General features: G+C 56.4%; 1 protein-coding gene across 1 annotated transcript; it reads left to right on the top strand.

The window, feature by feature from the left end:
* Positions 1-141: 141 nt before the first annotated feature.
* On the top strand, positions 142-1,151 carry IUM83_04511 (Gag protein; the record flags this gene model as incomplete). The annotated part of the gene is made up of 2 exons (XM_067928595.1): positions 142-410; positions 563-1,151. The coding sequence occupies 2 exons, from the start codon at positions 142-144 to the stop codon at positions 1,149-1,151; spliced, it is 858 nt and encodes a 285-aa protein (XP_067792767.1).
* Positions 1,152-21,457: the final 20,306 nt, after the last annotated feature.

Raw genomic sequence — 21,457 nt, 5'->3', positions numbered from 1 at the left:
GCGGGTCTTCGGATAGGACCCTGCTGGACTCTCGGAGTCGTTAAACCTTCCTCTGTGCAAGGAGCTACGACAGCCCCGCTGCACTTGGTAGCACTTGTAGTCAATCCCTCCCTGAGTCTATTAGACGGTACATCTGTGAGAATGGAGCAAGCTGCGTTCGTGAACCTGGCCCCAGGCCAAACGGTTGCGCTTAAAAAGCTGGTGTCTCTGTTGGGCCCGGAGGGCGAAGCGCACCTTGTCTCGCAAGGCCCGGATGCGATTAACTCGCGTCTGGAGGCGTTCTCACATTATGAGAATGCTCTGCTGGAGCACATCCAGCAACGGATGAGCGCGACGGCACCTGCGATGGTGCCATCCGCGCCGCGGGGGCGGGTCTTTCGACCGAAACCACTCATGTTGAGTGTCAAGACGTTCGAAGGCCTAGAGGGAGAAAATCTCTAACTCTGGATTCGAGAAGTCGAGATGGCCATAGGCTTCGTCCTGCTTGAATCGGAGCACCAGCGCGTAGCGCTTGCATCTCCAAGCTCAGTGGATGAGCACGTGAGTGGGTGCTTACAAGCAGGTCGTCGGTGGGCCAAGCCTTCCCGACATGGGATGAGCTCAAGCGACAGATCTCGCTAGTGTTCTCGCCGCCGAACCACGCGTACCGCGTACACTCCAAGTTCTTGGTCACCCGCCAAGGGAAGAAGGATTTGATGGACTACGTCCAAGCGTTGCGCACGCTCATTGCGGGTATGTTCGCTGAGCCTCTGTCAGAGTCTGTCACAATCACGGTGTTTATGGATGGTCTTCGGACCGGAGTGGCTCGCACGGAAGTCTTCCGCAGCCGCCCTACCTCGTTTGAGGAAGTCGTTGCCGGTGCATTAAATGCCGAGAACAACTTCAAGTTGGCTCGCATGGGCTGGAGCGCGTCGCAGACGATCATTTCGGTTGGCCCTGAGCCCATGGACCTCAGCTACGCTGAAGCCGAAGAAACTGAGCTTCGAACTACTGAGCAGCGCCGCGATATTCGCAGGTGCTTCGCCTGCGGAAGCACCGACCACTTGAGGCCGAGTTGTCCGCTGCGCAAGCTGAAATATGCTCGCTCGAGCCGAAGCACCGCTTCGGACCGGATGTCGGGTTCGTCGTGGGAAAACGGCGACTCCCAGTAGGCGCGGGTGGCCGGCTGGGAAGAACTAAGTTCTATCGAGACTCAGAGAAGTGGAGGTCAGCAGGGCTTAGCTCCGGAGAGAGCCGTATTCTCTAACACGGAAAGGAAATGCAAGCCAGGCTTGCTGGTCGTCCAATTGACTGTGAAGGGGTTTAAGAAGTTGTGGACGATCCGGATTGATTCGGGGGCATCAGGCAGTTACGCCACGTGTTCCACGGTTGATGGAAGGCAACTGTATGCTGAGGCGCTACCGTGAAGTTCCTTGACTTTGACAGCTCGGAACGCAGTCTAGTCTTGGACTTGGATTCAAGGTATGACGTCATCCTTGTTATGGTGTGGCTGGAATGCCACGAGCCATGGATCGACTGGAGGTCGAAGACGTTAGGCACTACGCGCTTCTCTCCCGGTGGGCTTTGGCGAGTCATGAACCCACCTCTGCTAGGAAGCAGAAGCGCTTTTGGCGCGAGCACCGGACCGAGTCGGTCAACGTGATTGATATCGGACTTTCCGAGTTGTTGGACGCTGAGTGTGTCGAGAAGGTGGGTTTCGAGCGTGGATCGGGCGCTGAACGTGGAGCGGCACGACTTCCGGTGATAGCTTGGAGGGTGAGGCGCTGCTGCGTGCTAATGAAGGCACGGTCGCCGCGACGCCGAGGAGCCGTGGGTGATGTCCGGCTGAAGAAAGTGGTGTGGCACTAAATCCGCTGAGCGGGAGCGTGCCTGAGGGCGACGCCTCACTTTGCGCCCACATCGGTGCTAGGTGTTGCAACCTCATTCAGCTCTGGAAGAGCTTCGGTGTCTCGGCCGACAGCCAGCGAATAGCTGCTCGATCGACAGCCTCCACTCGGTGGATTATGTGCCGCTGTGGAATAGCGCCCTCACAGAAACTGGAAGTTACTGTAAGTTCGTCCTCGCACAATCCCTGCACGTCCAATCTGGGTCGTGTCGGACTATTTCCCGGTTCATTGAGTAGCGTATCTTCGAGGGGGGGGGGGGCACTTGTAGATCTTGTCGTCAACCACCTGAGTTTGGGGGGGGGGGTCCGGGTGACACCCTGCTCGGACGCAGGCGTGTCGAATCCCTTGGACGTGCGGCGTTATCGGGCCTGTAGTGGGTCTAACTTGACTCACTACTTTAGCTTACACGTTGCGCAACGTGTATGAGGAAGCGTAAGTACTTAGTAATTACTTAGGTTAATTATATTTGAATACACAAATATAAGTTAAGTAAGATAGGATTCCAAGTGACTTAGATTAGGTAAAAATGAGAACTGTATTGTTTGTAAATTGATCTTCCTCTAAAATCTGCTAAAAACTGTTTATCACCTATGAAAGGGTTGACAGAGGCTGGCTGTCAGAGCCCCGCTAATATGCATGTCTCTGATTGGTAGAAAGATGCTGCTGTCTACCAATAGGATCTTTGGGTATGTGTGGACCACTCATTGTGGTGGCCCACTTCAATGTATCCATTGGTGTGTCTTACACCAAGGTGAGGAAGTATCCAAAACTTTTAACAGATAACCTATCTGTTAAATTCACAAGTGGCTGCAAGCCACTTGTACGTGTAACCCCGTTACACCATCCCCCCCCCTTAAGGTTAGACGCGCGGGGTCTCCGCACGTCAATCTTCGGAATTGACCATTCGTCAATTCTCCGCGTTTGGAGAAGAAATCCGCGCTCATTCAACGATGAGCGCGCCTCAAGAGAAGAAGACCTCGAAGTCGGTGGGGAGTCATCTCTCCATCGACGACTACTTCGAACGCCAGAAGGCGAAGTACGGCGACGTTGTCGACTTCGACGACGACGATGAAGATATGGAGGGCGAGGAAGACTCGCCCTCAAAGCGCAAAGGCTCAGTGTCGAGCGAATCGCTCGACCCTCATGCCAAGAACATTCGCCCGCGTGAAGGGGACGAATCGGACGCTTCGAGTTCGAAGCGCTCGCGTACTGAGAGCGATACCCCACTCGCTTCTGCTGGGGCTCTCAGTACTCCGCGCGCTGCTGCTGCAGCGCGTGATGTCAAAGCTCAAGGCTCTCCGCGCGCTGCACCTGCAGCGCGCGATCCATGGATGCCGTCCGCGTCCGAGATCGCGGACCGGTATGGGAACTCGGTACCTCCGAATGAGGTGCCGCTGTACGTACGCAGCGCCATCAAAGATGACGCTGTGGCTGCCGAGCTGCACTTTGATGCGGAAACGCATCAAAGGCGCGATTACTACATCGGACTCTTTCATGAGCTCCGATGGTTTCAAAGCAAAAAGACATCTTCTCGCAGCAAAGTGCCCGAATGGCAGGCACTTTGTCAAAGCTGGAACGCCTTTGTTGATAACTTCAACAAGAAACCGAGTGCTTACCGTGATCGGATAAACAAGCGCGTGATCGCTTCGAGACGTACTCGAAGTGTGGAAAACTGGAGCAACTTCATGTTGCTGCTGAGGAGGCGAATGTGCCGTGCGCTGTGCCCGAGGGATTTCGGCGTGCGAAGTGCTTCCCAGACGCGGTCCGCTTGAGCGACCGCGACTTGAACGGGTACACGTCGTTCCGTGTGCCCGAGAGTCTCAAAGAGCTCCGTGCTAAGTTCTTAGCACGTGAGGGTTCGGGCGCTAGCGATGACCGCAGCGCTCGTGTTACTTCCGCTGCGCCAGCGCGTACTGCTCTTCGTACGCCCTCACCATTTCCGGAACGTCCTCCAGCAAGACGTTCCGCGGCTCCCATGTATCTCGATGGGGAGGAAATCCTCTTCAACGAATACGAAAACGAGCCCCTTGAGGGTTCGTTTCGGGATACTATGGTCAACAATCCGCTCAACAATCCAGCGGGTTGAGCCGCGGGCGTCACGGATCGGCGGTGGCGGGGGTGGGAACACGCCCGGGTATGATCAGCCCCGGGCTGATCGGTATGCGCCTCTCCACGACCGGGTGACCGTCGTGGAGCGTCTGCAGGGCGCTGAGTTCGCCGCCCTGAAACAGGAGCTGGCGAACCAGAAGGCCCAAGTCGCGGCGGTCTCGCAGACCGCCTCGAATATCCAGGTCGAGCTGGGGACCCAGATGAAGGGGTTGCTCCAGCGCGTCCGCGCGATGGAGGAGAGGCTGCTCGTTGCCGAGGCCAAGGCTTCCGCTTCTGCCTCGGCTCCTGCCGAGGCTTTGGGTCAGCCGAGCTAGATGGCTCGTGCTGGAGGTATGGCTTCAGCCGTCCGACGTAAAAGGTCGGATGGAGGCGCATGCTAGACGGTATGTCTAGCGTGTATGCGTTGCCGTGCCGTGCCAACACAGTGAACGGCCCGATGAAGCGCGGAGCAAGCTTGCTTGCTCCGAAATCCGAAACTGCATGTTTAGGCAGGTTTTGCGTAGATAACAAAACCAATGAACCAACTTTAAATTCATTTGTGTTGCCTCTGCCCGCATTGTCTGCGTTCAGCTTCTGTTGATCAACAGAAGCTGCTATTGTGTCTTGGACAAACCGAATCACGGCTTGTCTTTTGGTGATGAAACTGATTGCATCCGAGCTGAAGTCATTCAGCTCGCTCTCCGCTAGAGGCCCGGCCTCTGCGTGGTTCTTTGCGGTGTCTGCGCCCTGCGCAGACCCGTGGTCGTTGGCCTTGTTGGTGGAGGAGTCTGCGCCTTGCGCAGACTCATGTGGTTTGTCCATTGTTGCAGCTGACACTGTGCAAGTGTCAGTGGTTTTCTGCGGCTGCTGTATTGCAGTCGTAGATCCTCCCCCACTTAAAGTGGGAGCCATCACTCCGAGTAAACTCGGTAGACGTGGATGCCGCATGGCATTCACGTAGAACGGTGTATGCCCGGTCGAGGCATGCACTGAGTTATTGATGGCAAACTCTGCCATCGATAAGCACTCGCTCCAGTATTGGAACGAGTGAGCGTAGCTCTTCAACATATCGACGAGCACGCGATTCACGCGCTCGGTTTGGCCGTCCGTCTGCGGATGATCCGCAGTCGACATGGAAAGCTGGCTCCCAAGAAGTGTAAACACTTCTTGCCACAGATGCGCTGTGAAGCGCGGGTCTCTGTCCGACACGATGTCGGACGGCATGCCATGGTGTTTGAACACCATGTCGACGAACAGACGGGCCGTCTGCTTCGCGGTCACTTCTGCCGGCACCGCAGCAAGATGTACCATCTTGCTGAAGCGGTCTACGAAGACCACAACACCGGTGTTCCCTCCGCTGTCTGGGGGAAGACCAAAGATAAAGTCCAAATACATGGACTTCCAACACTCCGACGGAGTCGGTAGTGATTGTAACGGAGCCTGCGCGAATGGCGCAGGCTTTACGCGTTGGCATACCTCGCAAGCACGGATGTACTTGCGCACCCACTTATGCTGGTGGTGCCAGTAGAAGTCGCGCGTGAGAAGGACGTATGTCTTCTCACGTCCGAGATGTCCCGCAGTCGGGGCATCATGATATTCGTACATGATCCTGAGTCGCAGGTCATGGTCATTCGGCACGACAACGCGATCCGCGTTGTCGTCGACTGCATTGTAAAGCAGCAGTCCGTCGTGCACACGATAGCGGTGTGCACGCGCACGGAGATGTTTTGGCAACTTCTGACGGGACTTGTCAGAAGGCGCTGTGCCATAGGCCAGCAAGAGTTTCGCGTCCGCGTCGTGCGCGTACGCGGCCTTCACATCGTCCAACAGAGACGACGTGGGCTTGCTCGATCGCATGACATCAATGGCATTGACGTCAGCAGCTTCCGCGTAGTCCGGCCGACGTGATAACGCGTCGGCCACTATATTCAATCTTCCGGGTTTGTATTCGACCCGGAAGTTATACTCCACAAAGAATGAGAGCCATCTCGCCATTCTTTGTGATATGTGTGGCGACTTCACTGCGGTGCGCAGTGATGCATGATCGGTGTAGACCACAAATGGTCTACTCCCAAGCAAATACACTCGGAACTTTGCGAGTGCGTACTTCATGGCAAGGAGTTCCTTGTCATGCACCGGGTAGTTGCGCTCAGCTGGCTTCAGCTGACGCGATTGGTAGTAGACGACACGATCACAGCCCTCGTGATCGTGCTGCATCAACGCGCATCAGATCGCGAAATTGGATGCGTCACACACTACGTGAAATGGGCGATCTTGGTCAGCCACTGCCAAGATTGGCGCCTCAGTCAAGCCCCGCCTGACTGCATCGAATGCCTTTTGGCAATCGGGTGTCCAATTCCACACAGCTTCTTTCTTAAGAAGCTGTGATAGCGGGCGGATCTTGCCCGCATAATCCTCCACGTACTTGCACAAGTACGTGGCCAAGCCAAGGAACTGCCTCAGTTCCTTGACACTTGTAGGCGTTGGCCATTCGTTAACCACTCTGACCTTTTCTGGGTCAGGGCGAACACCATTCTTCCCTACGAGACACCCGAGGACGGGTATCTCGCTCGCCCCGAAGATACACTTCTTCAGGTTCGCGTAGAGCTTATGCTTTCGCATAAGCTCAAGTAGCTTCCGGAGATGCACCTTGTGCATCTCTACGTCGGTCTTCCCGTCCACAGCCCGGCTGTGGATGAACACGCCATCGAAGTAGCTCGGTGCGAAGTCGCGCACCGAGCGCAACAAGTGCGTCACGCACCTGTTGAAAGTCGCAGGGGCGTTCTTAAGCCCTTGTGGCATTACTAGCCATTCCCAGAGCATGCCGCTTGGCGTGCTCACTGCCGTGAGAGGGATATCGCTCTCACGCATTAGGATTTGATAAAATCCATCTCGCAAGTCGAGAGCACTGTAAACGGTGCTCCCGGCCATCGAATCGATGATAACATCTTTTCGCGGTATCGGCGTCTGCGCCGGTACCGTCGCATCGTTCAGCTTGTTATACGCATGAACGATGCGCCATCCGCCCTGTGGCTTTTGACACAGAACGTCGGAGCACTGTGCGGGGACTTTGATTCCCGCACTTGTCCTGCTTTGCGACGACTTTCAAAGAAGTCGTCGATTGCTTTTACTTGCTCTCGCGGCAGTGGCCACTGCCGCGTGACACAGTACTTCGTGCCCGGCACGAGATCAATCTCGTGCTGAATACCCTTATCCTGCGGAAGCTCCGCAGGAATCTCTTCCGGGAGTACGTCTTTGTACTCCCTCGACAATTCGTAATAGGGACTCGACTTCAGCGAGTCCCAACCTTGTTCCTCGAAGCGCTCTCGCTTCGTCTTCGCACTGAGAGTGTCTTCACTCTCAGTGGTACTTCCCATGAAGAGCTGCCTCAGCTCTTCGCTCTCGCTCTCCGTTCTTTCGCTGTCCGAAAGTACGCAGACTTGCTCGATGCGTCCATCGTGTAAGTCGCGCGTGAAGCGCTTCCAGCTCATGGCTGGAAGCGAAGTCAACTCCGACGCCGTCGTCGGAGGACTAGCGAGTTCCATCTCACGATACTGGAATCCAGTATCGGTGCGCGTCAAGACGCTTAGCGTCTTGACATTCGGCGTCACCGCCGCAGTCTGCCCAGCAGACTGCTCTTGTTGCGTCTCGGTCCCGGACCGAGACTTGCGCAGCGTTTTCCGCTTGCGCCGTCTTCTTGTTGTGCGGAGCCCGGCTCCGCACAGTTGTTCTTCTGGTCCAGGCCCGACCGTGGACAGTTGTTCGCCGGCGGACCCTGTCCGCGGGCGCGCGGTATCAAGTCCGGCTTGACCGCATTTTCCTTCGTGCAGCCCGGCTGCACGGTAATGTGTCCCTTCGCCGGCAGACCCTGTCTGTGGGCGCGCGATATCAAGCCCGGCTTGATCGCATGGCGCTTCGTCGTGCAGCCCGGCTGCACGACAGCATGCAAATTGCGTCAGTGCGGTACGTTTGCAACCGTCCGCACTGTTTGCAGCGTCAACTCCCGGAGTTGACACGCCTTCGTCACCTCGACGCCATTCATTGGCGGAGCCCCTCATGACCGAGGGTGCGTCGGCTCCCGGAGCCGACGCGCCGTTGTCGACCTGACCTCTTCGGGTCAGGGGCTGTCCCATGCGTACTTGAACGCGAGTGTTGGTTCCCGGAACCGACATTCTCTTGTGCCCATCCACGCGCACCCCTTGGGCACCCCGGGACAGCGGCATTAAGCGCTGTCTCGACTGGCGAGTCGCGCGCACCTGCTGGTGCGTGCGCTGCGGTAACAGGGCCATCGCTCTCTGTTCCGCTGTCGCATCCGAAGCGCACGAGCGTGCGCTTCTTCCAGTCTATCACCGGATCATGCCATGCAAGCCACGGCATGCCCATTACCACGTCGAACTTATCGTCCAGGTCTAGGACGATAAAGTGTTCGACAAACACTCGTTGTTTGTACGAGAAGCGCACGTTCACGACGCGCTTCTCGGTCTTCACGATGGCACCTGTTGCCAGTCGTACCTCCAGAAGACTTCGAGGTGTATCTACCTCCTCGAAGTCAAGTCTCGGCAGGCTTCGTAGTCGTACAAAGTTGTTCGACGCGCCTGAATCTACCAAAGCTCGAAGAGAGTCACTCGCTCTCTTCGAGTAAACCTTCAAGATGACTAGGTTCGGCCTATCATCTTGTTTCTTGCAGTGAGAGCTGGTCTCACTGGGGGCTGCAGTCCTCAGTGTCGCGTGCCCGATGTCGGCACGCGCGACTGCATTACCAGTAGGGCGCCCCGCGCCTACTGGATGTTCGCGTTTTTGTTGGTCCGCGGCGATGCCTAGCATCGCCACGACGGCCACCTCCAGGGGGCATGGGAGCTGTACACTCCCGTGCAAAATGACCGATCCTTCCGCAACGGAAGCATCGCACGTTACCTCCCTGCTGCTGGTAACCAGCAGTTGTTGCGTTCGAGAGGTCCATTGGTTCCGGACCTCCCGTCCTCGCTACCGGGAGCGATTGCGGCCTCGGCACGTTCACATGCAGTTTAGCCTGCCGCAGGCTAAACTCTTCTTGCATGGCAAAAGTAATCGCAGCTTCGAGAGTACTCGGGTACTCTCGGAAGAGATAGGTCTTCACAGGCCCATCTCTAAGCCCCTTCATGAACGTGACGACCTTGGTCGCCTCGTCAATCGGGTTAGTCACGATATTTGATACCAAATATCGTGCGCGCTGCGCGTAAGCATGGACGTCATGCTTACCCTGCTGAAGGTCGAGGAACTCCGCCCTCGACCGGAACTCGCTTTGCGGGGGCTCAAACGCTTGTTTGAGCTCCTCTTTGAACACTTCGTACGTGCTGAAGCACGTAGGATCGGAGAGTCGGCGTCCATACGCCCAACTCCTTGCGCGTCCGCCAAGGCAGGACATGGCGAACGCGACCTTCGACAGCGGGTCGACGATGCGTCGAGCCGCTATGGCTGTGTCGAGTTCGACAAGCCATCGGAGGAGAGGCTCGCCCTCTCTTCCCACGTAATTGCTTACGCTCAACTTTAATGGTTGAGCACGCGGTGTCGTCCCTGACGACGCCGTCACTGAGGAAGCAGCGTCACGCTGCTCCTTCATGATGAACCCAAGAGCAACACCATGTTGCTCCGTCGGCGATAGCGTACGCAGCATTGTAGCTATCGCCGCTTCTCCAATGACTGTTGACAGTCGTTGGAGGGCTTCCCACTCTGGGTCAGACAGGTGGGGGCAGTCTGCGCGTGCAACATGCGTTGCAGGCGTATTGGAGCTCTCCATGGGCACCTCCGTGCTCATGGGGTTCTCGGCTCCGCGTTCGTACACCGCGTACGAACGTCAAGCAGTCGGTCGTTGGACGGACTACAAAGTGCTACTAGGTGTAGTGGGTCTAACTTGACTCACTACTTTAGCTTACACGTTGCGCAACGTGTATGAGGAAGCGTAAGTACTTAGTAATTACTTAGGTTAATTATATTTGAATACACAAATATAAGTTAAGTAAGATAGGATTCCAAGTGACTTAGATTAGGTAAAAATGAGAACTGTATTGTTTGTAAATTGATCTTCCTCTAAAATCTGCTAAAATCTGTTTATCACCTATGAAAGGGTTGACAGCGGCTGGCTGTCAGATCCCCGCTAATATGCATGTCCCTGATTGGTAGAAAGATGCTGCTGTCTACCAATAGGATCTTTGGGTATGTGTGGACCACTCATTGTGGTGACCCACTTCAATGTATCCATTGGTGTGTCTTACACCAAGGTGAGGAAGTATCCAAAACTTTTAACAGATAACCTATCTGTTAAATTCACAAGTGGCTTGCAGCCACTTGTACGTGTAACCCCGTTACAGGGCCGGCGTTTCCTCGGGTTTGCGTGGCGTTATGGGCCCATGCGGTCTTGTGCACGGCGGTTATCAGGCCAGTGCGGTCTTTCGTCTTGGGCAGCGCGGTATCGGGCGCGCCGTAGACGATATATTTTAACGTGCTCTCCTGTTAGGCACGGGGTTGAAGGGGAGTGAGACCCGAGCCAGCGAGCGTCGGGGGGCTACGTGTTCTTGGTGGCTCGACTTGCCGACGCTTGGTGGTTCCTCTGAACGAGGGAGATCTGCAGGTGGTTTTTGTGGTTCAGAGAAATTTCGGGACTGAACCATACCCTATCCTATGTCCTGGCCACTGGCTACTAGCTGTCTAACCACTCATTCTGTAACTAACCCTACTTCCGGCGTGCTTCCCGCAACTGATCTTCATCCTGATTCATGGCCCATAATCACGGGTCCCGTGTGACAGGGTTGTATATAGCCGGGCGCCGAGTCCGGCGCCAGATCAGCCCTGATACCGCGGAGGGATCAGACTAAGGCGTCATGTTGCATCCCCGCTCCGTGGACCTCTCATCGGAGTCGCCCGCGTCACACTCCATCCATCGCGTCGCCTTGCCACATCGAGAACCAGGTCCTCCGCGCGCGGTTCGAGCTCGTGACGGTGCAGAACGTCGGGCTGGCCACGCATGCGTCGGTCCATCATGACCGCAATCTCGGTCTCCTTCGTCGTGACCGCGAGGGTTACGATATCGGCATGGTGACACTCTGTAGTGGGCCTACTTTGGCTCACTACTTTAGCTTACACGTCGCGCTACGTGTATGAGGAAGCGTAGGCGTTTATTAATAATTTGAATTAATTATACTTGAGTCCACAAGTATAATATAAATCAAATAAAACACCAAGTAGCTAGTTTAAGGTAAAATGAGAACTGTATTGTTTGTAAATTGATCTTCCTCCTAAATCTGCTAAAAACTGTTTATCATCTATGAAAGGTTGGCAGCGGCTGGCTGTCAGAGCCCCGCTAATATGCATGTCTCTGATTGGTAGAAAGATGCTGCTTTCTACCAATAGGATCTTTGGGTATGTGTGGACCACTCACTGTGGTGGCCCACTTCAATGTATCCATTGGTGTGGCTTACACCAATGTGAGAAAGTATCTAAAACCTTTAACAGATATTTATCTGTTAAACCATAAGCGGCAATTGCCATGCACAAGTGACAGTTGTCACTTGTGACCGTTGTTACACCATCCCCCCGTTAAGCTCAGACGTGTCGGTCTCGACACGTCAATTAATATTGACTGCTTGTCAATTGTTTGTGTTGGGGATTTCCGTGCTCATGCGCGATGAGCACGACCAAGCTGAAGACTGTCATTGCAACAGAGGGTAAGCTCTCTGTTGCTGAGTACCATGCGCGGTAGCGCGAGGTGCGCCGCTACCACGTGGACAGACAACACAGTGTCTGTGTACGATTCTTCGATGTCGACCGCGTCTATGCGTCGACATCTCTAAGCGAATTTCTGTTGCTTACCGTGATCGGGTAAGCAAGCGTCAAAGCACTTCGAGTCCTTCTCGAAGTGAGGCAAGTATTAGCAACTCCACGCTGTTGCGGTGGAGGCTGGTGTCCGTGCGCCGTGCGCACTGTCCGTCCAGGTGGCGGTGTGTATTAGCAACCGCGACCACAACAGGTATACTATATGTATACCTGAGAGCTTCAATGATCTCCGTGCTAATTATCTAGCACGCGAGTCGTCAGGCGTTGTAGATTACTACAGCGCTCGCACTACCTTCTTGCTGGTAGTGCGTGTTGGGTTTCGTACTCCTTCACCATGTCCGGAACGTCTTCCATCAGGACGTTCCGTGGTTCCCACGTGTCGTGTTGGGGAGGGAAACCTCTCCAGCGAATGCGAAAACAATCCGGACCTCGGATTGTTTTCCTATGATCAACAATTCGCTGGACGATCCAGCGAATTTCTCCGCGTGCGTCTCGCAGCGGTGGCGGAGGTGGTGGAAACACGCCCCGATGGTCAACGCCGTGTTGACCTTCATCTCGTGTTGCTCCACGACCAAGTGACGGTCGTGGAGTACCTTCAGAGCGCGGCGGTTGCCGCTCTGTTCCTTCGTGTCCTGGCTCTGGCGGTCTCCCAGACCGCCTTGAACGTGCCGGTCGGGCTGTAGGCCCGACTGTATTAACTGCTCCAGCGCGACTACGCGCTGGAGATGAGGGTTTCCTCTGTCGAGTCTGTCTCTTCGGGTTAGACGAGCCACTTGGCTCGTGCTGGAGGTATGTCTTTAACCGCCCGACATAAAATGTCGGGTGGAGCCGCATGCTAGACGGTATGTCTAGCGTGTATGCGTTACCGTGGCGTGCCATCACCGTGAATGGCCCGATGAAGCGCGGAGCAAGCTTACTTGCTCCGAAATCCGAAACTGCATGTTTAGGCAGGTTTTGCGTAGATAACAAAACCAATGAATCCACGTTGAATTCATTTGTGTTGCCCCTGCCAATATTATCGGCGTTCAGCTTCTGTTTATCCACAGAATCTGCAATCGTGTCCTGGACAAACCGAATTACGGCTTGTCTTTTATTGATGAAGTCAATCGCATCCGAGCTGAACTCGTTCAGCTCGCTATCCGCAAGAGGCCCGGCCTCTTCGTGGTTCTTCGCGGTGTCTGCGCCCTGCGCAGACCCGTGGTCCTTGTTCCTTGTGGAGTCTGTGCTCTGCACAGACTCGTTTTCCTTGTTCTGGGGGTCAGCGCAGTTCGCTGACCCTTGGTTCTTCCTGCCAAGGTCTGCGCCCCGCGCAGACTTGGTTATCTTGTTCCCTGTTGTCGCGGCTGACACTGTGCAGGTGGCAGCGGCTTTTTGCGACTGCTGTGTTGCAGACGTAGATCCTCCCCCACTTAAAGTGGGAGCCACCACTCCGAGTAAACTCGGCAGACGGGGATGCCGCATGGCATTCACGTAGAACGGTGTATGCCCGGTCGAGGCATGCACTGAGTTATTGATGGCAAACTCTGCCATCGACAAACACTCGCTCCAGTATTGGAACGAGTGAGCGTAGCTCTTCAGAATGTCGACGAGCACGCGGTTCACGCGCTCGGTTTGGCCGTCCGTCTGCGGATGGTCCGCAGTCGATATTGAAAGCTGGCTCCCAAGAAGTGTAAACACTTCTTGCCACAGATGCACTGTGAAGCGTGGGTCTCGGTCCGACACAATGTCGGTCGACATGCCATGGTGTTTAAACACCATGTAAACGAACAGACGGGACGTCTGCTTCGCAGTCACTTCTGCCGGCACCGCACCAAGATGTACCATCTTGCTGAAGCGGTCGACGAAGACCACAACACCTGTATTCCCTCCGCTGTCCGGGGGAAGACCAAAGATGAAGTCCAATGACGGTGGTTGAGGCCTGCTGGGTGGTTGGCTTTGGCTGGTGAGGCGGTGTCTACGCATGTGGGTGCGATGGCGAGATAGCGATGTGCGCGAGCAAGGTGTGTATGGTGTGAGATCGTGTATGTGCGTGTGTGTTGGTGTGTGTTGGTGTGTTTGATTTTGTATTTTTGTGGTTGATAGGTGTACATGAAGCCCGTCTAGCTCAGTCGGTAGAGCGCAAGACTCTTAATCTTGTGGTCGTGGGTTCGAGCCCCACGGTGGGCGACTGCTTTTGTCGTTTTTGCTCCGCGACGCTCTGTGCGTCTAGCTGCGCGTCTGTACGTCTCTTTGCATGCCGATCACTGCTCACACACGACGCGACTTCGTCACCACACCTCCTGAACGTCGGCGACTCTGTCGGTGAGGTACGTCCCGGGTCGGCGATCCGACTGACTGGCGGCCCGGCATCAGCAAGTATGGCCTGCGGCGGAGCGATGCGCATCGTAACAGCTCGTGCAGGTGGCCGTACGGAACATCCATCAGACGTCCCGCTTGCGCTACGGAGACCGTGCGGAGGCAGCGTGAGAAAGGTAGCGGCGGTGGTTGAGGCCTGCTGGGTGGTTGGCTTTGGCTGGTGAGGCGGTGTCTACGCATGTGGGTGCGATGGCGAGATAGCGATGTGCGTGAGCAAGGTGTGTGTATGGTGTGAGATCGTGTATGTGCGTGTGTGTTGGTGTGTGTTGGTGTGTTTGATTTTGTATTTTTGTGGTTGATAGGTGTACATGAAGCCCGTCTAGCTCAGTCGGTAGAGCGCAAGACTCTTAATCTTGTGGTCGTGGGTTCGAGCCCCACGGTGGGCGACTGCTTTTGTCGTTTTTGCTCCGCGACGCTCTGTGCGTCTAGCTGCGCGTCTGTACGTCTCTTTGCATGCCGATCACTGCTCACACACGACGCGACTTCGTCACCACACCTCCTGAACGTCGGCGACTCTGTCGGTGAGGTACGTCCCGGGTCGGCGATCCGACTGACTGGCGGCCCGGCATCAGCAAGTATGGCCTGCGGCGGAGCGATGCGCATCGTAACAGCTCGTGCAGGTGGCCGTACGGAACATCCATCAGACGTCCCGCTTGCGCTACGGAGACCGTGCGGAGGCAGCGTGAGAAAGGTAGCGGCGGTGGTTGAGGCCTGCTGGGTGGTTGGCTTTGGCTGGTGAGGCGGTGTCTACGCATGTGGGTGCGATGGCGAGATAGCGATGTGCGTGAGCAAGGTGTGTGTATGGTGTGAGATCGTGTATGTGCGTGTGTGTTGGTGTGTGTTGGTGTGTTTGATTTTGTATTTTTTGTGGTTGATAGGTGTACATGAAGCCCGTCTAGCTCAGTCGGTAGAGCGCAAGACTCTTAATCTTGTGGTCGTGGGTTCGAGCCCCACGGTGGGCGACTGCTTTTGTCGTTTTTGCTCCGCGACGCTCTGTGCGTCTAGCTGCGCGTCTGTACGTCTCTTTGCATGCCGATCACTGCTCACACACGACGCGACTTCGTCACCACACCTCCTGAACGTCGGCGACTCTGTCGGTGAGGTACGTCCCGGGTCGGCGATCCGACTGACTGGCGGCCCGGCATCAGCAAGTATGGCCTGCGGCGGAGCGATGCGCATCGTAACAGCTCGTGCAGGTGGCCGTACGGAACATCCATCAGACGTCCCGCTTGCGCTACGGAGACCGTGCGGAGGCAGCGTGAGAAAGGTAGCGGCGGTGGTTGAGGCCTGCTGGGTGGTTGGCTTTGGCTGGTGAGGCGGTGTCTACGCATGTGGGTGCGATGGCGAGATAGCGATGTGCGTGAGCAAGGTGTGTGTATGGTGTGAGATCGTGTATGTGCGTGTGTGTTGGTGTGTGTTGGTGTGTTTGATTTTGTATTTTTGTGGTTGATAGGTGTACATGAAGCCCGTCTAGCTCAGTCGGTAGAGCGCAAGACTCTTAATCTTGTGGTCGTGGGTTCGAGCCCCACGGTGGGCGACTGCTTTTGTCGTTTTTGCTCCGCGACGCTCTGTGCGTCTAGCTGCGCGTCTGTACGTCTCTTTGCATGCCGATCACTGCTCACACACGACGCGACTTCGTCACCACACCTCCTGAACGTCGGCGACTCTGTCGGTGAGGTACGTCCCGGGTCGGCGATCCGACTGACTGGCGGCCCGGCATCAGCAAGTATGGCCTGCGGCGGAGCGATGCGCATCGTAACAGCTCGTGCAGGTGGCCGTACGGAACATCCATCAGACGTCCCGCTTGCGCTACGGAGACCGTGCGGAGGCAGCGTGAGAAAGGTAGCGGCGGTGGTTGAGGCCTGCTGGGTGGTTGGCTTTGGCTGGTGAGGCGGTGTCTACGCATGTGGGTGCGATGGCGAGATAGCGATGTGCGCGAGCAAGGTGTGTGTATGGTGTGAGATCGTGTATGTGCGTGTGTGTTGGTGTGTGTTGGTGTGTTTGATTTTGTATTTTTGTGGTTGATAGGTGTACATGAAGCCCGTCTAGCTCAGTCGGTAGAGCGCAAGACTCTTAATCTTGTGGTCGTGGGTTCGAGCCCCACGGTGGGCGACTGCTTTTGTCGTTTTTGCTCCGCGACGCTCTGTGCGTCTAGCTGCGCGTCTGTACGTCTCTTTGCATGCCGATCACTGCTCACACACGACGCGACTTCGTCACCACACCTCCTGAACGTCGGCGACTCTGTCGGTGAGGTACGTCCCGGGTCGGCGATCCGACTGACTGGCGGCCCGGCATCAGCAAGTATGGCCTGCGGCGGAGCGATGCGCATCGTAACAGCTCGTGCAGGTGGCCGTACGGAACATCCATCAGACGTCCCGCTTGCGCTACGGAGACCGTGCGGAGGCAGCGTGAGAAAGGTAGCGGCGGTGGTTGAGGCCTGCTGGGTGGTTGGCTTTGGCTGGTGAGGCGGTGTCTACGCATGTGGGTGCGATGGCGAGATAGCGATGTGCGTGAGCAAGGTGTGTGTATGGTGTGAGATCGTGTATGTGCGTGTGTGTTGGTGTGTGTTGGTGTGTTTGATTTTGTATTTTTGTGGTTGATAGGTGTACATGAAGCCCGTCTAGCTCAGTCGGTAGAGCGCAAGACTCTTAATCTTGTGGTCGTGGGTTCGAGCCCACGGTGGGCGACTGCTTTTGTCGTTTTGCTCCGCGACGCTCTGTGCGTCTAGCTGCGCGTCTGTACGTCTCTTTGCATGCCGATCACTGCTCACACACGACGCGACTTCGTCACCACACCTCCTGAACGTCGGCGACTCTGTCGGTGAGGTACGTCCCGGTCGACGATCCGACTGACTGGCGGCCCGGCATCAGCAAGTATGGCCTGCGGCGGAGCGATGCGCATCGTAACAGCTCGTGCAGGTGGCCGTACGGAACATCCATCAGACGTCCCGCTTGCGCTACGGAGACCGTGCGGAGGCAGCGTGAGAAAGGTAGCGGCGGTGGTTGAGGCCTGCTGGGTGGTTGGCTTTGGCTGGTGAGGCGGTGTCTACGCATGTGGGTGCGATGGCGAGATAGCGATGTGCGTGAGCAAGGTGTGTGTATGGTGTGAGATCGTGTATGTGCGTGTGTGTTGGTGTGTGTTGGTGTGTTTGATTTTGTATTTTTGTGGTTGATAGGTGTACATGAAGCCCGTCTAGCTCAGTCGGTAGAGCGCAAGACTCTTAATCTTGTGGTCGTGGGTTCGAGCCCCACGGTGGGCGACTGCTTTTGTCGTTTTTGCTCCGCGACGCTCTGTGCGTCTAGCTGCGCGTCTGTACGTCTCTTTGCATGCCGATCACTGCTCACACACGACGCGACTTCGTCACCACACCTCCTGAACGTCGGCGACTCTGTCGGTGAGGTAGGTCCCGGGTCGGCGATCCGACTGACTGGCGGCCCGGCATCAGCAAGTATGGCCTGCGGCGGAGCGATGCGCATCGTAACAGCTCGTGCAGGTGGCCGTACGGAACATCCATCAGACGTCCCGCTTGCGCTACGGAGACCGTGCGGAGGCAGCGTGAGAAAGGTAGCGGCGGTGGTTGAGGCCTGCTGGGTGGTTGGCTTTGGCTGGTGAGGCGGTGTCTACGCATGTGGGTGCGATGGCGAGATAGCGATGTGCGTGAGCAAGGTGTGTGTATGGTGTGAGATCGTGTATGTGCGTGTGTGTTGGTGTGTTTGATTTTGTATTTTTGTGGTTGATAGGTGTACATGAAGCCCGTCTAGCTCAGTCGGTAGAGCGCAAGACTCTTAATCTTGTGGTCGTGGGTTCGAGCCCACGGTGGGCGACTGCTTTTGTCGTTTTTGCTCCGCGACGCTCTGTGCGTCTAGCTGCGCGTCTGTACGTCTCTTTGCATGCCGATCACTGCTCACACACGACGCGACTTCGTCACCACACCTCCTGAACGTCGGCGACTCTGTCGGTGAGGTAGGTCCCGGGTCGGCGATCCGACTGACTGGCGGCCCGGCATCAGCAAGTATGGCCTGCGGCGGAGCGATGCGCATCGTAACAGCTCGTGCAGGTGGCCGTACGGAACATCCATCAGACGTCCCGCTTGCGCTACGGAGACCGTGCGGAGGCAGCGTGAGAAAGGTAGCGGCGGTGGTTGAGGCCTGCTGGGTGGTTGGCTTTGGCTGGTGAGGCGGTGTCTACGCATGTGGGTGCGATGGCGAGATAGCGATGTGCGCGAGCAAGGTGTGTGTATGGTGTGAGATCGTGTATGTGCGTGTGTGTTGGTGTGTGTTGGTGTGTTTGATTTTGTATTTTTGTGGTTGATAGGTGTACATGAAGCCCGTCTAGCTCAGTCGGTAGAGCGCAAGACTCTTAATCTTGTGGTCGTGGGTTCGAGCCCCACGGTGGGCGACTGCTTTTGTCGTTTTTGCTCCGCGACGCTCTGTGCGTCTAGCTGCGCGTCTGTACGTCTCTTTGCATGCCGATCACTGCTTGCACACGACGCGACTTCGTCACCACACCTCCTGAACGTCGGCGACTCTGTCGGTGAGGTAGGTCCCGGGTCGGCGATCCGACTGACTGGCGGCCCGGCATCAGCAAGTATGGCCTGCGGCGGAGCGATGCGCATCGTAACAGCTCGTGCAGGTGGCCGTACGGAACATCCATCAGACGTCCCGCTTGCGCTACGGAGACCGTGCGGAGGCAGCGTGAGAAAGGTAGCGGCGGTGGTTGAGGCCTGCTGGGTGGTTGGCTTTGGCTGGTGAGGCGGTGTCTACGCATGTGGGTGCGATGGCGAGATAGCGATGTGCGTGAGCAAGGTGTGTGTATGGTGTGAGATCGTGTATGTGCGTGTGTGTTGGTGTGTGTTGGTGTGTTTGATTTTGTATTTTTGTGGTTGATAGGTGTACATGAAGCCCGTCTAGCTCAGTCGGTAGAGCGCAAGACTCTTAATCTTGTGGTCGTGGGTTCGAGCCCCACGGTGGGCGACTGCTTTTGTCGTTTTTGCTCCGCGACGCTCTGTGCGTCTAGCTGCGCGTCTGTACGTCTCTTTGCATGCCGATCACTGCTCACACACGACGCGACTTCGTCACCACACCTCCTGAACGTCGGCGACTCTGTCGGTGAGGTAGGTCCCGGGTCGGCGATCCGACTGACTGGCGGCCCGGCATCAGCAAGTATGGCCTGCGGCGGAGCGATGCGCATCGTAACAGCTCGTGCAGGTGGCCGTACGGAACATCCATCAGACGTCCCGCTTGCGCTACGGAGACCGTGCGGAGGCAGCGTGAGAAAGGTAGCGGCGGTGGTTGAGGCCTGCTGGGTGGTTGGCTTTGGCTGGTGAGGCGGTGTCTACGCATGTGGGTACGATGGCGAGATAGCGATGTGCGTGAGCAAGGTGTGTGTATGGTGTGAGATCGTGTATGTGCGTGTGTGTTGGTGTGTGTTGGTGTGTTTGATTTTGTATTTTTGTGGTTGATAGGTGTACATGAAGCCCGTCTAGCTCAGTCGGTAGAGCGCAAGACTCTTAATCTTGTGGTCGTGGGTTCGAGCCCACGGTGGGCGACTGCTTTTGTCGTTTTGCTCCGCGACGCTCTGTGCGTCTAGCTGCGCGTCTGTACGTCTCTTTGCATGCCGATCACTGCTCACACACGACGCGACTTCGTCACCACACCTCCTGAACGTCGGCGACTCTGTCGGTGAGGTAGGTCCCAGGTCGGCGATCCGACTGACTGGCGGCCCGGCATCAGCAAGTATGGCCTGCGGCGGAGCGATGCGCATCGTAACAGCTCGTGCAGGTGGCCGTACGGAACATCCATCAGACGCCCCGCTTGCGCTACGGAGACCGTGCGGAGGCAGCGTGAGAAAGGTAGCGGCGGTGGTTGAGGCCTGCTGGGTGGTTGGCTTTGGCTGGTGAGGCGGTGTCTACGCATGTGGGTGCGATGGCGAGATAGCGATGTGCGTGAGCAAGGTGTGTATGGTGTGAGATCGTGTATGTGCGTGTGTGTTGGTGTGTGTTGGTGTGTTTGATTTTGTATTTTTTGTGGTTGATAGGTGTACATGAAGCCCGTCTAGCTCAGTCGGTAGAGCGCAAGACTCTTAATCTTGTGGTCGTGGGTTCGAGCCCACGGTGGGCGACTGCTTTTGTCGTTTTGCTCCGCGACGCTCTGTGCGTCTAGCTGCGCGTCTGTACGTCTCTTTGCATGCCGATCACTGCTCACACGACGCGACTTCGTCACCACACCTCCTGAACGTCGGCGACTCTGTCGGTGAGGTAGGTCCCGGGTCGGCGATCCGACTGACTGGCGGCCCGGCATCAGCAAGTATGGCCTGCGGCGGAGCGATGCGCATCGTAACAGCTCGTGCAGGTGGCCGTACGGAACATCCATCAGACGTCCCGCTTGCGCTACGGAGACCGTGCGGAGGCAGCGTGAGAAAGGTAGCGGCGGTGGTTGAGGCCTGCTGGGTGGTTGGCTTTGGCTGGTGAGGCGGTGTCTACGCATGTGGGTGCGATGGCGAGATAGCGATGTGCGTGAGCAAGGTGTGTGTATGGTGTGAGATCGTGTATGTGCGTGTGTGTTGGTGTGTGTTGGTGTGTTTGATTTTGTATTTTTGTGGTTGATAGGTGTACATGAAGCCCGTCTAGCTCAGTCGGTAGAGCGCAAGACTCTTAATCTTGTGGTCGTGGGTTCGAGCCCCACGGTGGGCGACTGCTTTTGTCGTTTTTGCTCCGCGACGCTCTGTGCGTCTAGCTGCGCGTCTGTACGTCTCTTTGCATGCCGATCACTGCTCACACACGACGCGACTTCGTCACCACACCTCCTGAACGTCGGCGACTCTGTCGGTGAGGTAGGTCCCGGGTCGGCGATCCGACTGACTGGCGGCCCGGCATCAGCAAGTATGGCCTGCGGCGGAGCGATGCGCATCGTAACAGCTCGTGCAGGTGGCCGTACGGAACATCCATCAGACGTCCCGCTTGCGCTACGGAGACCGTGCGGAGGCAGCGTGAGAAAGGTAGCGGCGGTGGTTGAGGCCTGCTGGGTGGTTGGCTTTGGCTGGTGAGGCGGTGTCTACGCATGTGGGTGCGATGGCGAGATAGCGATGTGCGTGAGCAAGGTGTGTGTATGGTGTGAGATCGTGTATGTGCGTGTGTGTTGGTGTGTTTGATTTTGTATTTTTGTGGTTGATAGGTGTACATGAAGCCCGTCTAGCTCAGTCGGTAGAGCGCAAGACTCTTAATCTTGTGGTCGTGGGTTCGAGCCCCACGGTGGGCGACTGCTTTTGTCGTTTTTGCTCCGCGACGCTCTGTGCGTCTAGCTGCGCGTCTGTACGTCTCT

Source organism: Phytophthora cinnamomi, assembly GCF_018691715.1.
Source record: "Phytophthora cinnamomi strain GKB4 chromosome Unknown Contig33, whole genome shotgun sequence".
Classification (NCBI taxonomy): Eukaryota; Oomycota; class Peronosporomycetes; order Peronosporales; family Peronosporaceae; genus Phytophthora; species Phytophthora cinnamomi.
Note: the sequence above shows the minus strand (reverse complement) of the source record. Positions and strands in the feature narration are given on the sequence as shown.